This window comes from Anopheles maculipalpis, chromosome 3RL, assembly GCF_943734695.1.
Source record: "Anopheles maculipalpis chromosome 3RL, idAnoMacuDA_375_x, whole genome shotgun sequence".
Lineage (NCBI taxonomy): Eukaryota > Metazoa > Arthropoda > Insecta > Diptera > Culicidae > Anopheles > Anopheles maculipalpis.
Window position 1 is genome coordinate 73449780 of NC_064872.1, and position 15919 is coordinate 73465698.

The window sequence follows — 15919 nt, forward strand, 5'->3', positions numbered from 1 at the left end:
GTTTAACATTTAATCGCACAATCCATTTGACTTTAGTGCGGCCATTCCACCGAAATGGCGCCATAACAATTCGTGTCCATTCTTCTTCGAACCTCCATGTTTACTCTATTAACTGTCCATTCTTTCCTGGTTTTGTTCTCGTTGGCAGTTCAAAAAATAGAAGCATAAAAGCAACACTGCAACAATGACGGAAATGAAAATGGTGTGTGAAAATTTCATTATCATGACTGTTTGTCCTCATCCGAATTGTCCGTTTTTCTGCTCAATCTATCCCGCGACTTGTGTGTGTGTGTGATGGAAAAAAATAATACAAAACTACTATAAAAGAAACTCTCCACCCACTGCACGGTGGCGCACAGTACGAATTATTAATTTCTGTCTCCATTCATTCAGCACCAGAGATTTTCCCCGCAGAAAAAAGGGGGGAGAGAAAAAGAAAGCAAAATGTAAAAGTACAGCAAAAAAAACACATCCCCTGGTGAACATTTATGATTTTTGTGACATCCGGACGGCGTACGACAGTGCACTGCACCCTGCAGCTCTCTGCATAATCTAGCAATTTTCCATCATTCGCCTGCACTTATGTCAAGCTGCCGGAAAACTGCTGCCAGCCTGAGTGGCATTGAAATGTGTCGGTGTGTGTGTGTGTGTGTATGCGCGCGCTATACTTGTGAAAAAGGGAAAGAAAAACGGAAGCGTTTTCCCTCCAAAAACCTCGACGACCCGAAATCCGGCAAGGTTTTCACTTCCGTTTTGTGTGGAAGCAGTTCGGTCGGTTGGTTGAGGGCTTTTTGCTTTTGTTTTTAATCCTCATAAATGTTCTCGCGTGGCGCAAGGACGCCCAACAAAGGCATTACCGTAGATTTTTTGTTTTTTTTTTGTTTTCAGCCTCATTTTCCCTGTACAATTCTCGACTAAATACACTCACTTAGGCACCATCAACCTCTGAGCGGAGCTGTTATACACCAGCGCCACTAGTGCTGCTGGCGATTTAGTTGGATGGAAAATTATCCTTTGCCAAGAGTTCATGTGCCCTTTCGCGTAAGTGGCTTTTTCTTTTCAAAAAGTGTGTTGTATTTTAAGCTCTGTTTTTGGGAAAGAAAGAGGAGACTTAACATACAAAGGAGAGAGAGAGAAAAAAGCGGTAAACGGATGTCGGAAAACGGAACAGGATCATGTCGCAAACCCTGGTCCTGAAAGGGGGGCAGGGAGGTTGGTTGATAGCGAGACCTCCCTTCAAGCCGGTGGTGGTCAGGGTAACATGAATAAGTCATAAGCCTTCATGAAGTGGAAAGCGTATTTAATTACTCACTCACTCACTCTACTACTCGACCCTCGTGTGGCCAGTCTCTGCTTCTTACTGCCTATGCTAGGAACAATGGAACCGTTAGCTAACCATTCCGAACAACAAAACGGATGAGCTTGGTGTATAGAGTTCCAGCTTTGCTCGGGTTCTCTTTCTCACCCAAAACCGCAGAAAACTGTGCGGAAGAATCACGGAAAATGGGAAATCAACTAAGGATGCATCTTCCGGGATTGATGTGTTTCCTCCATTCCTCTTCATTTTGTTTTGCTTTTTGTAAACCAGGTACAAAACGCTGGACGATCGTTAAACGCCACGAACCACGGACCACGAACGGATAGGAAAAACACACCGTGTTCCGGAAATCCGGCTCACCGGTGGGAAAGTGGGAGATGATTTTTCAAATCCTTAGTCCTCATTTCCCCGGGAAACGGTCTCTCCTCCCTTCATCAGTGGTTACACGAGATGCATCCGTCTGTTGTTTTTCGTGACAGTGCATATGCATCATTTCCCTGCGTACTTCGTACGTTATTCGTTTCTTGTCTATTGTACATGCTTTCTAATGCACGGCAAAAGGGACAATAGTATTCCTGTTGTACGATGCAAAAAACAGGACGAACAAATCCAGCCAGGATCGGAGTCCATGCCGCTTGCAAAACCGCGAAGGAAACCCCATTTTTCAACGGATAAACCCGCTATTTATTATATGTAAATTAAAACCACATTTAATTGCCAGATGGTGGTGGCATAGTCGTGGTACGAAACGATGGAGGATCTTAGTCGTTAGTCGTTGGCCCAAAGACACACACTCACACACCCACAAAAAGGGTCACACTGGCTCACAGGAACTAGAGGACTCCATAAACGCATCGTAATGAGGTACCACCGCTGAGCTTCAACCAACTTCATCGGCCCATTGCAAATGGTCGACCATGAGGAAAGTCTCTCCAGACAAAGAAATATGCTTTCGCCGGCCGGTCAGTCCGGACGGTCGTTGCAGCAAGGAGTTGCATTTCGATGGGTGTGTGTGTTGTTTTGCTTCTGTTTTCTACTGCTGTCCGGAAATCCGGCACGGTGACTACCACAAAAACCCAAGTACGGCCGGGTTACTATTTATCAAGGCGTGGAGCATGTATTTCATTTCAAGTTTTCCCGCCCCACGGTCAGTCCCTCCTCTCCTTTCAGTTTCTTTACCACACTAAAAACAACTGGAAAAGTAGAATCTTCCGGTGTGGTTTGTTTCCTTTTTTTTTTGTTCCCGGTGTAGCCGGCTAAGGCCCCGACTACACTACGCTACCGACAACCTGCCCCCGGGGCAGGTTCGGCGAATAGTCATTACGTTGTTTCTATTTGGGTTTTATGAACTGTTGCGCACTGCATTTAACTATTTTGTTGTGTTCCGTTCTTTGGCACGGTAGCGTTAGTGCGGTAAGCCTCCGAAGGTGTTTTGTGTGATTTTTCATCCATTTCTGGTCCCGGCAGTGCTTACCGTGTCGACAAGGTCGACAACAATTGCATGGAACGCTGGTGGATGTATTTTCTAGCGCCAGTGTTTTACAGTAGGTAAATCATCTTCTTACGTACTTGTAACTTTGGACAATAATTCATTCCACGGTGAAATGCTTATTTTGTAATCAGTTTCATTATTATGCCATTCGCAGAGGTTAGTGTTGAAAGAAAAATGTTTTAATGTATAATTATTTCACTTTTGAGCATAGTTCCCTCATAGTTTTGTTTAAATTTAACATTTTTATGAGGATTCAAATTAAATTTTGTGAATATTTTACTGTCAAATTCAATTAAAAAACAATTGTAATATTAATAAATACACAGTTTCAGCAGGGCTGATTGGACAGGGAAGAGTAACTGAAGCGATAGCGACCAAAATCGCCACTCGACGGGTACTGGGGTTCAAATCCCTTCCAGAACATTCCTCCGTATAGAAAATTTACTTAGAGTTGGACTAGTATCTAGTATAGTCTACGAAAAGTGTACAATACAAAAATACTCCCTAAAGCTTAACAAAAATGTTCCATAATTTACATGTTTGTTTGAGTTTATCTGTTTCTTTTTTGAATGTGTTTTGTTTATTTATTTATTTACTCGTTATTTATCAATCATTTCTTATAAATAATACTTTTTACATTATTTTGTTTCATATTTTAGTATTTTTTTTTTTTGTTTCAAAAGATCGATGGATTGTCAAGTTCAATAGCTCATTTTTTCACCAGCAGAGGAAAATAGACTGAGTTCGGTATCCAAAAGCTCGATACATGGAAACACGACTTTATACGACAGCAGAACCAAACTTAAATACTTAAAAGCACGTAACCTACAAACCTGAAGCTTATTTTCCATATTGAAAACTGGATGGATGTTAGAAAAGATGTGAAAAATTTGCCGCCAAGACGTAGTGTGTCTCAGAACCCTAGAAGGTCGTTGAAGCAAAATTATACTAAATGTAGGCTACAAAGTATCAAAACTCCAACCAATATCTAATGTCATGCAGGTCTCATCATCCATTATAAGCAATGATGATGTGCTCTTGATGGTAAGACATATAAGGCCTCGTCCACTAGAGTTTTTAAATATTGAAAAACAGGTATCTCTCTACACTGTTTTTCATACATTTTCCTTCATTTAATCCCTGCTGTTACAATAAATCTCCCCCAAACCAATTAATACCATTACACCAGACAATTACCGCCAAAAAGATAATCGTGATTAAACAAAGCCACATTATATCTTATTTACAATCTTATATTTCATCCTCATTCGGTTACAAACCATCCGCAAGCCGTAGTGCACACTTTGAAAAATAGCTCCGATTAACTCAAGTAATGTTACACACAGGAGATTACGAGCAAACAGACAATAGCAACACAATAAATCTCCATCACAAAACCTACCTGCATGCATTTTCCAGTTTGAAAAGCCTTCGAAGTTTTCTAATCCCAATTGTCAGTAAAATAAAAAAGAAGAAAGTCTGCAGCCGCCCGCTCGATGTAACATCATGACGAGGATTTACACACAAACCAAAAGGACAAATATGAGGCCCAAGCATACCGAGATGGGACACAGCAGCAAACAACAATAAGAAAAAAAAACACGAAGAAACAAGACACAAAACATCATCGACCGCATTCTAAGGGACGGCCAGACCATTCACCGCAGGTGCTGGACAAAATGGTCTGGACATAAATTACGGCGTAAGATAAAACTTCAACTTTAATGGAATGCGCGTCCGTTTGCATAACCTCCTCGGGAGGGTGAGAGCCGTGTTTGGTGTGGCGAGCAAAAAAAAAAAACGGTAAAGCGAGTATACCCCAAAGCACCGGACCACTACACCGGAGGAATTAAGATTTGTCGAAAATGGCCGTCGCTTAAGTTAAGCAGGAAGAAGGGGGCCAGGTTCGCTCCCTATAGCCAAACCAAGCAGCCAAGCAGTGAACAATTTAATGTGGCCATCATGTATCTTCATCATTTGCGATTAAACAATCCGAGGAACATCCTCGGATATCCTCCCAGGTAGCACCGACACAGTGCCCGACGGCGTCCTTTACGGCCTTAACTACCAATTTACTCACGGTCCATTTGCTACTGTTCCCAGAGAGCATATACGATGCGGTTTTTTTTTTTATTCGCCGAGAAGGAACACGGCAGGAAAAGCAAATATTGCAATATTTATTCATTTTAATTTTCTTCTTTGTAAATTACATTGCTCCAACGGATCGTGCAAATATTAGAATAACATTTGTATGGTTCCGTGTGAGGTTGGAAAAATGTGTTTCAGTCAGCCCATCACACCCAAACAAAAGCATATCAATTTATCTCATACATACATCCACTTAACTTTGCCGTAGTCCTGCCGAAACCGGTCAAGGAAAATATGTTTTCCACGTGGGCGCTTCACACGGGAACTGATATTTCTCCGTATTTGGTCTCGCTGGACATCAGCAGGTATTGATGTTGGGAGCCACACTCCGCACATTAACGACGATGACCCTCCATTTGTGGTTTGGGATCGAAAGGGTCGGCTCGGCCGAGTATCACCGGTTGAACACGGTTGAAGGCGTAATATTATTTGTGAGGAAAATTCGCCAAGCAGGAAAACAGGAATTGTTGCGTTACAAATGGTGAGGCACAAGAGGAAACCTTGAGAATCCTTACAATCTGCAAAGGACCTTTGGAACGTAGGAAGAAGGAAATCGCAAGGACACAGCCTAATAACATATTGAATTCCTGGCGCAAACCTACTTCATCGGATCGGAGGCTTTGTCTGTGATGTCGACTCTTTACCACGTTTCCAAGAAGTGCACTTGGCATTTTACGAGCCCCGTTTTTTTCCCTTTTCCTCGCAGCTAGATGTTTGTCGGGACGGCACAAAAATATCAAGAAAGTCATCGATGGCGATTCCTGATGGTTCTGGGTGATGAAAAATGTCTTTTCCTTGAGCCGAAGGCTCGTTGTGCGATTTCCCGTGGTTGAATTGTGATGACAAAATCTAAAGTGAAAAAGGTAAAGCAAAAAACACTCGATCGTTTCCAAGGTTTAATAGGGGTGCCGGTATGGTTTTGGGTGATTTTTCCAAGGAAAATTGGTAGAAGTGTATTTCTTTCCTGTCTCTCTCTCTCCCCATTGATTGGGATCGTACAATTTAATGTGCAAGCGTATCATTGGCCCGTGTGATGGTCAACCGGAACCTTTTAGAAGACCACTTTTCCCTCGATTTCTCTCCCCTCCCCCTCTCTCTCTCTCTCTCGCTCTCTCGCTTGCCCTCCCTTTTTTTAAATGAAAATGAAGCTCCTGGCCAAACCAGACAACCAGCATCGTCAAACATGTTTACTCTGCGCCAATAAGTTTGTCCGTGTTTTCCTCTCTGTTCGCCTCCATTTCTAGTATCTGAAGGATGGACAAACCATCACAAACAGTAATGTTGCCTTTGGGACAAAAACACACGTTGTCGTGCAGAAAAAAATCCAGCGCTGGAAAATCATTTTAGAGAATTAGCAATGATTGTTGTTACTGCATCAGCGGGAGCAAACAAAAAAAAAAAGATGCGGAATCCGAGTAAAAGTGAAATTCAAGGACTGTTCCAGAGAGTGAATTCCAAGGGCTATTACACGCTTGGTAGTATTTTCACTCCTTTTTTTTCTTTCGCTTTACCGATTAAGTTGATGGCGGAAACATAACACTAAACAAGCTCTGCACATGTGAACCAATTGTTCACAACGAGTCGAACATTGCAACGGGTGTAGTGCTTCGTTGAAGCGCGATTGATTTTTGTAATGTTTGTCGGACGCAGCACATGGCCACGCGAGACGGGAAAAATGAAAATGAAAGAAAAATATTGCTCCCCGCGATGGGTTTTATTGGTGTGTAGGATGTTTTAATGGGAGGAAAATATTTGCAATAATGTTGACATTTCATAACTTGTGTTTTATTGCAAATAAACCGTAAAGCCGAGGTTCGATTTTGTAAACGAATTAAATAGTTTAGTTAAACTGGAAGGATCAATATTTTTAAATTACATTTCAAAACTTTTTTTTTCAATTTATATCCCACAAGATTTATGCATTACCACTTAAAATTTTTAAATTAATTAGTCTATTTTATTGTATCATCGTCACGCCTTATCAACAAAGGTAAAGATAAAGATTTTCAAAGAGAAGACGAGAAGATGTCAGAACGTTTCGTAGCAATATTACTTTGAACTAACAAAGGGTTTGATCAATATAAAGCATAAACAATTTAGAAATGGGACACTTTGCATGATTTGTATCTTTTTTGTATCCGTAATTCCAACTGAAACATATTCTTAGAATGAACCAAATTATTTTACTGGATTTGTTATTTAGAAATATTGAAAAAAATGTTCATCGTTTTTACGAAGAACTTCTCGGACTTTATAGTTGATGCTGCTCACCAACCTGCACACAACTGCTTCAGCCACTGCTTTGGCCAGTAAGTTCCACCAATTCTTCATTCTTCGAACTGAGGTATTTGAATGAATTCAGGTTTTTTGGTAAGAGTTTTGCTTGATCATCGTTGTACCATTGTAACAACTCCCTACTACACTTCGCTGCGATAATAAATGGTAAAATTCGCTTCTTAATTCGCACTCTTTCTTATAAAAATCCTAATTCTTGTTCTTATTCCGTCACAAACACGGTCTTTTTGTCACATGAGCAGATTCCTTGCAGAATATATTTTTGTGAATTTCTCAGCAAAAAAAAATTTGAAACTCGTTCAACAAAATGCAACCATGCAGTTTGGCAAGCAGCTCATCGTATAGCTTTAGAGCCCAGTTTCTGGCCATTGTTTGCTGTTTCGATTGGGATGTTTACTAGCTCGGAAAGATTTAAATCATTCTCGGAGTGGAATTAGTCGTGCAGTCAAACGATCAGCGGTAAGATTGTAGTCCAAATCGTAGTACGAGATGTTTAAATTAGGCTTAATTTTCTGAACTACTATTAATCGCATCCTTTGGCCAGCTCTCTAGTAGAAGCTTTTGTATTATGTATAATAACTGTGCACCGCAATCGACCATGATGACACTTTTGAATCATTTCATTCAGTATTTTTTCGAATGAATAGTAGATTATTCCAAACTTTTTTGTGGAACTTTGCGGAGTATTTCAAACTAAGATCAACGAGAAGAGGAGAGTTCAATGCCTATTTTAATGTTATTAAACTCCCAACTCTTATCGATCATAATAGACCAACATTTCAATCTAGCATTGCCCCATAGCACGCTCAACAGTAAAACATTGATATTTTTAAGCGAAATCATAAAAAAATCCTCTGCCTGATGATTGCCAACAGGTGCTGTCAACAGTGCATCCAGCGAGCCTCCATCGTTTAGTGCAACTGCACCACTTAACAGTTCATTTACGAGTGTGTCATAAAAATGGTAAGGAATGCATTTTGTTCCCTGTTTCAAAGTTGAACGCCAAAATGCTACTTCAAGTAATTGCTACTTTCATCTAATAGCATCGCTTCGGGACGTGCTTCAACAAAGTATGCAAAGGATTGACGACACCTCGATAACATCATAAGCGAGAAAACAATGAAACTTAATCGCACATAAATGTCAATCAATCGTGACGATCTATTGAGGCCAAGAAAAACGGAGATATTTCCAATTTCGATCGATTACACTCAGTAAGACATGTGGTGGAGTTTTCCCAATTTGTCTCTCTTTCTTTCCTACAGCATTCGTTCGAGATGGAGTTCTTCACGATTTTCTACAATTCTCTTAAACGCGAGGAAAACCAACGTCCGTATTTTATTAGGTTGAACCCACTCCACTCCTTGGCAGGCAACTGCCGCTACTTCGAAGTCGACGAGGACGATGGTGATGATGATGCTAAGTTAATGGTCAATTTTCACTGCAGCTGTGTATGGTTTGGGGTTTGCTTGGAAAACCCTTTTTTCGGTTAATGTTGGTGAAGCACTTACCGGCCATCGAAAGAGCTACTACAGCGGCAGCGACTGCAATCGCAACGATCCTGCACCGTAAAGGATTTCTTCGCTTGGAAGCCATCATTGATTATTTGGGTCGGATGGAATTTTCACTGCTCCATAAATACGGTACGTACTAGAAAACAACGGTTTACAGATACACTCTTACACACAGAGACAGAGAATCACAAGGTACATAAAACACTAGAATTCACTATTGATTCGATGCACTTCGACACAAGAGATCACGTTCACTTAAACACATTTTTATGTTAAAGAACTATTCATAAAAAAGGGGAATTAGATTAAATGGAGAAAATTCTAAACTGATCTAGAAATTGTTGGAAAAACTGATCATAAAGAAAAAAAGCCAAAGTTAAAGGATCTAACTGCAGAGTGAATAGTTGCAACAAGAAAGCGTTACTTTCCCTAGTCAAAACGATCGTCTCCCTATAACCAACTCGACTCTCGGTGAATAATTTGCTAGGAATGTTAATTAGCTTTGCCGGTCGCGTTTTCGCAAAGTCTGCATCTGCAAATTCAATCGCTTGATGATGGTTCGGCTATTCAGCTGCTTCCTGAATGAATCCACCAGATGATCCAGATGATCATCATAATTAGACGACAACACACCAAGATGTGCGCGCATACACACACAGTACCTATCATTCAGCTTAACTAGCCTTACGTGTCAGAATTGCAAGATTTTATACTGCTCCCACAAAGCAACGTTTCAAGCCAGACCGACACCCCGAGAAGTAACCGAGCACCGAACACCAAACCGATCAACCGATCGCGATCACGCACTGACGATGACTGGCCGGAGTACCGCCACGGATCGGAACATTTTGTATATGTTTTTCCTTCATCCCCCCAGATCGGTTGGATGCTGTTGGGTGGAATAGAGTTGCCCACTCTAATATGGGCGCACAGTGTCGCGCGCTATCTCTACCGCTGCTCGGCACATGACAATGTCGTCCCCGGTCGCTCCGGCACGAATCTGGCGGAATGACATTCACCGCGGGTGAGAATGCGTGCATGCGTCTTCTCGCCTCTCGATCGTCGGTAAGATCGTGGGCGAAATCTTCGCTGTCGGGTTGGGTTGGCTAAAAAGCCCGAAAATTAAGAACGTTCAATGTCGGATTGCGGTGCTCTGGTCTAGTATGTTTTGAGGCAGGTACTTTTGAGGGGTTGCTAATCATTTTTCCATCGCAAGTAGCCGAGATTAGGTGGGCTGTAATTACGCTGATTCGATTGGGACTTTGTTGAGCGAACCTCAAACTCAGTGTTGGATCTCAGTGTGCGATCGTTTACAGACAACTTGGACATTCTTTGAAGAGGTTCAAAAACTGCAAGAAGACCTCCTTGAAGTAATGGTCCTCGGAAAACGTAAAATAGTTTCTAATATCTCTAACCAAGTCTAATAAACTTATGATCTTGATGCAGCTTTTTTGATACATACCGCTCAAGATCATCAAGATCATCTTGAAGCCTCTTGCATCTCCGAACCTCAGTTTCGTGATGTTCCGTTAAAAGGGCGCTTTAAACCTAACCTGATTCTGGAGCAGATAAACCCTCCTAAAAAGCAAATAGTTCTTGAGGTGCGTCCGTGCCGTAGCTTCGTAGCTATGCAACTCTGAGGTAGGTAAAAGTGCAGAGCACTGCATCTGGTCGCCACAAAACAGCTCGTAAACATGTGTAGCTAATGGGCGACCAAATTGAATCAAAGGCATATTTTATTAGGAGCTAGAAATTATGTCACACCCTTTGAGGTTTATGGAGAACACCACCGGCGCCGCTCGTAACTGATCTTTCTTTCCGAAAGGTATCGCATTACATGCATGCTTGGGGTTTTTGTGGTTTTTGTTAGGGTCTTAGTCAGTGCGGATAGCTCACCGAATTCTAAAACTATTGGAAGAATAGATGTTTCCTGTTCGTAATTCATTACATTTTGTTCAGATAATTCAAGCATGCTCGTTCGTATAAAAACTAAGACACATCGTACCTGACACATTCTCATGGGAACAAGAAAAAATTCACATCCGAATGAACCGTGAAAAGAAAGTACACCCTACAGACCACCCTTTGATGCATTTCGCACGACCCTCGCTGGGAGGTTCTTGCACTTTGGCCAGCATTTCCCAGGCGCTTGTCAAGCTTGCCGCGCGGAAGCTATCTTGCTAATATGCGAAAATTACGACCGCGCTCGATGGTCAACCGTACGAAAAGCTCTCCACCGCGACCAGTCATCGAGCCACATGCATCACCTACGCATTTCTATCGCGTGGCGCGAATGGCATGATTCATAGGCAATAATTTGTGCGTTTGCGACCGTTTGCGCTAGTGCGCTCAGGCACCGGGCACGATATAAAATATTGGACGAATTTTATTAAGTCAGCGTTCAGCTAGCGATCAGTGCGGGGCAGTAAATTTTCCATAAAACGAGCCCACCAACAAACGCACTGGCGAACGATTAGCATATTTATGAAAGCCGAATCGTGTCCGCTTGCCAAAAAGTTTGGCCCGGTCAAAAGTGTTTGAGGAAAGATTTACTACGCTGATTTGAGCGAGATGTGCCCATCGATCTTTCCGCGGATCGGCTTGCACGACGGAACGCTGCAGAATGTCCTAAAGATGGCGATAAAGGATTGCAAACAAAACAAATAAACACACCGAAAAAACACATGTTATGAGCAAATGCTACCACCAGCGCGACGCGTTGAGGCAGACACGTTTCGCAAGTTGACACTTGAGATGAATGAATTTTCGTGAACATTATACTTTATTCGACTAATATTAATTTAATTGGTGGACATCATACGAATGGGATTTAAATTGTTCGATATGTTCGTTCTTGGGAATGAAAATTCTAATGTAATCTTTGCGGACCGAATCTTCACACGGCAATATCAGGGTTCAAATCCCATCTGCATAATAGTGCTTCCCCGCTCCGACGGAAGGATTAAGAAGAACGCCCGTCGCACTATGCGTTTGTCAGTAGATACGCGGATCCACTGGTAGAAACCTGGTCGAGCCAGGAAAAAGGAATATCCATCTGATCCTAGTAAATCTGGCGAAGGGCAAGGAACTGCGCGAGAGTTCGGAATCGGTCATTCCTTCACGTGATCGATCCACCAACGGAGGATACTTGCATCCAGTTTGTTCCCGACAGTAAGAGACGACATAACCTAACAAATCGTTAAGCTAGGAAGAATCTTAGTAGTTTAACCTAAATTTGAGTTAGATATGATGTTGTCGGTTATGTGTCTTAAGAGATTAAGATCTCTCCCTCAATGTTTCTCTTAAGTAATCTTAGATTTTCTGTCTTGATATTATTTTTGATTATGGTTTGTTTTCTTATTGTTTTCTGATAACGTGTCTGCAGACCTTCCATCATTTCTTTTCTCTTCTCTTGACTCTGTAGTATATCGGTAGCAGGATATGCAATTCTGCCTACTGAGGATTGGTCTGCATGACCTGCGTTTTTTTTTGCAAACAACCGTATTCTTTTTAATTGGATTCTCATTAAATATTTATTCAAGTATGCTTCACTTTTTCTATATTTTAGTTTTTATTTCATTTAAAAGTAAAATGAATAATCATAAGCAACAAGATATTTAAATTAATCCGCACAGCTTCCAACTCGTGTAGCGGTACCTCATACAATCAGTACCCTTGAAGTTACAATAGATGACGCCACTCTTGCTCGATTTCCCTCCGAATCAAACTGCTCGAATTGTCTGAACTGCTCGAACGTAACGCACTGACAGCTGTCACGCGTTCTTTTCTCTCTTCTTCTGGAATGTTGTTTTCAATGTGTAATCGAATTCGGTCGCTGCAGAAATTGTGCATTTTTCGCAGTTTTCCATCGTTTATCGTGCAAGAAACCATAATTTCCCGGTCAAACTCGATGCCCTGCATCAAGTATCGTAAAAAGTATTCGGTATAATCGGTCGAGCAATGTATGCTAGCGCGTGTGTACCGTGAAGTGCTTTGTGGTGGTGCTGTGTTATTGTTGTTGTGATTGGTGGCAACTGGTTTGTTTTGTTTTTCCGCGATTACGAGGAAAATTCGCTCGTCATAAGAAGACGACACTCCGTGGCACGGGACGACAGTGTGGAAAACGGTTGAGAACGGTGTGTGAGAGAAAAAAACGGATAAAGAAAAGGTTAGCCCACGATGGCATCGCAGGGAAGCATACAAGATCGCAACAGTCTCGAGAAGTACATTCGCCAGCTGGCGATGAAGGCCGCACAGATCATTGTGCAATCACGGTTGGGCGAGAAAATTGCCACGGAAAGCAATCCCAACTCCACGTCATCGGATTGGGTAAGTAGTGCTGGCGCGATTGGGGTCTGTTTTGTGGGTGGGTTTTGGTTTCTTTGTCTCTCTAGCGGGGAGCGTGACGACGGTATGGTAAGGGTGGAACTAGGCCATACGCGTGATAAGAGACGCGAGAAGAGAAAGAAGCATAAAACGGTGCAAACCGAGCACGATCGTACACCGTGGGAAGAATATCAATGTTTTATATTTTACGGGGATGCTAATAATTCATGTATTTTTAGCTTTTAGGCACAAAGAAACGGTGAACTTTGGAAAATGATTCCTTGCAGAAAACTGAAACAATTGAAGTTACTAATTTCAAGTATCTGGAAAGCGATGTCTCCCTTTCGTCCCTTTCGATGTGGTCCCTTTGCTCAACAGCAAATTGCATCACGACAAAATAGCCTTGGCTGGCAATTAGATTCATCATAAATCAAAAGCTCGGGATGCACTTTTCTTGGAAGAACAATTCCAATGCATCACGCCAGCCTGATTCCGATCAAAGGTATGAGGCATCACGGCACATTCATGTCTCTCCGATCGATGCTGCGATACAAGAGTTGAGCATACTTGTAGCGTGAAACCTCTATCAGGCGAAGAAAATGCGCCCTCGTCCTGCGACACCGATTGCTGTTCAGGAAGAAGCAACTTTCTTCGCGAATCTAGGTTAATGGACGAATGTTTGCTCCACAGCGATTTCCACGTTTGACCGGTTTTTCCGTACGATCCCGAGTTGGACCTTTGCCAAGCAAAATGATAATTAACGGAAAATGTATTCATAACAACGGTGGTGGCAATCGTTTAATCATTGGCGGTGCTGTTGATTGGTTCCACTAACTAAGCTTTCAAGTGAGCGGACTACAGTTATCGATACATTTGTCATCCGTATCAGCTCTACCGCTGTACGAAAAGTAAACCGGACATCATACATTACAAAACTGCAATGTAAAAACCACTTTGTCAAGGGTCAAGTATGGGAATCTAATGTACAACATTAATGGCAGTGCAATAAAGAGCTTAGAAAAAGCATTAAACAGATATCAACCGTTGCTTCTTACGTCATATTAGCTTGAATAGTGTTATCAGCTCTTCAGAGAATGTATGATTGCGCAGTTTTGTAGCGGGGAAGGACTATGATAACTATTTTGCCGGGAGCGTCAAGAGTCGTAAGAGCCAGTTTAAACTGCATACAATGTCGCTTTACTACGACCGAGCTTGAGTCCTTTTTTTCAGCTCAGCTCTTATTTTTCAGTCAGCTTTTTCGATACATAACGCACAAGATCTCTTGAAGCCTAAGCATCCGCGGACATCGGTTTAGCGATGTCCAGTTTAAACTGCATGAAATGCCCCTTACTACGATACGATACTACGTTTAGATGAGAAGCCATTAGAATAATAAAAATCTCGTTGAAGTTAATTGCTTTGCGTTTCACTTTCTGGAATACCTGGGGCAAACGATCATCACGACTTGCAAATCGCGACAAAAACCTGTCAATCCTCTCCCGCTAATCACGACAAACATCCGCACCGTATCCGACCAGTTCAAACTGCCCCTTTGCTTCGCCACGAACCCAATCCCGAGACGAAGCAGAACCGGATCGAACCACTTCCTGCTGTGCGCGAGAAGAGTGATCGGAATCGTACACCTTTCAGCGGGAATACAAATTGCGCAACAACGTACTGAGCGAGGCACTGCATTTGTTGTGTTGAAACCTCCCATTAGGGAAACAAGAAGGCATGAGAATGAAGGAATGTTACATAGTTTGTATCACGGATCGGTTCTCCCTTTCAGTGCCGTACCTCGAGCCAAGTCAGCAACAGTAAAACGTTTCTAGCTTCTAATGCTTATTTATACCATTCTGCCCGTCTCACATCGTGCCTCAGGAAATCGCCATCATACGAAAGCTCCCAGGTCCGGTATGTTCCTGTTCGAACCAGAACCCCTATGGCGTCACGTTTTAGCACTAGCGAAACATCCGAACAAGTATCAAACTCGAACCCGTTTGTTTGTATTTGGATTTCGCGAATAATATGGCAGGAGATGCATGCTGCCGGTGCAACTTGCACTTCCCAGAGTGCAACACTATCAAGTGTTATCAGGAGGAAGGCATTAGTGGTGGCATAAAAAAAGCTGCTGACAGGTAGTTTCTCCGCTACTGTTGACCGAGATGAGAGAGTGAGAAAGTGAAGCGGGTTTAACATGGTAATCTTCGGGACAAACAAATAATATCTCCTACGTAAGATGACCTGTAGGGCTTCGTATTCATCCATTTTCAACGGGCAGATCACTTTTAACTGTTTTTGTTTACATTCTTCTTTTAAAACTAAAAATATGTTTAAACAACCCAGCAAGAACAGATCTTTTCTGGGTGTCAGCTTTCAACGTACAAAACACATCCCTGATGTTGTTGAAAATGCATTACAAAGGAAGCATTTTAACACGGCTACGGTCGTTGTCTTCTGCCCCGCTAAGGTGCACTGTCTTACCCAGGGCAGGGTGTGGCAAAAGACTACCAGCAATGTGTCCCATACGTGAAGGAATTGCGCAGCAAATTTCGGTTCATTCGCTTGCTTGTTGGGTGTTAGTATCCACAACAAAACTTAAACAAAAACCACCAGGACTCTGGATGTAATCGACTTGCCCGGTAGCGATGACTAAAGAAAAGTCCCTCGAAAGAAAACGCTCATGTCATTCCAATTATTAAGAATGGCAGATAGGCATGTGTAAAACGGAAAGATTTGAGTGGAAGTAATACGCTCACACTCGTGTAATAATAATAATGATATTTATATTCACAACGTTTTTGCTCAATATAAAATATTCTTAGT

The 15919-nt window shown here is 42.1% G+C and overlaps 4 protein-coding genes across 8 annotated transcripts in view; 1 reads left to right on the top strand and 3 right to left on the bottom strand.

The window, feature by feature from the left end:
• Positions 1 to 11017, bottom strand: part of LOC126565950 (fibrillin-1-like) — an 86110-nt gene extending 75093 nt beyond the window's left edge. Inside the window, 3 exon segments of the mRNA XM_050223149.1 lie at positions 8765 to 8869; positions 8872 to 8931; positions 10966 to 11017. Of these exon segments, the coding sequence (XP_050079106.1) occupies positions 8765 to 8869; positions 8872 to 8931; positions 10966 to 11017 (217 nt within the window).
• Positions 1 to 15919, bottom strand: part of LOC126563429 (transmembrane protein 258) — a 497437-nt gene that overhangs the window by 471944 nt on the left and 9574 nt on the right. The gene's annotated exons all lie outside the window — the stretch shown is intronic.
• LOC126562245 (protein henna) overlaps positions 1 to 15919 on the bottom strand; it is a 754155-nt gene that overhangs the window by 440475 nt on the left and 297761 nt on the right. The window contains exon 1 of one of the 5 annotated variants that reach the window (XM_050218699.1): positions 5836 to 5841. The exons of the other annotated variants lie outside the window; for them this stretch is intronic. The gene's annotated coding sequence lies outside the window, so the exon portion shown is untranslated. Of the gene's footprint in view, positions 1 to 5835; positions 5842 to 15919 lie in introns of those variants that run through there. 5 annotated transcript variants of the gene reach the window in all.
• LOC126562082 (autophagy-related protein 13 homolog) overlaps positions 12938 to 15919 on the top strand; it is a 35959-nt gene continuing 32977 nt past the window's right edge. Inside the window, exon 1 of the mRNA XM_050218496.1 lies at positions 12938 to 13096. Within this exon, the coding sequence (XP_050074453.1) occupies positions 12947 to 13096 (150 nt within the window). The 5' untranslated portion in view covers positions 12938 to 12946. The remainder of the gene's footprint in view (positions 13097 to 15919) is intronic.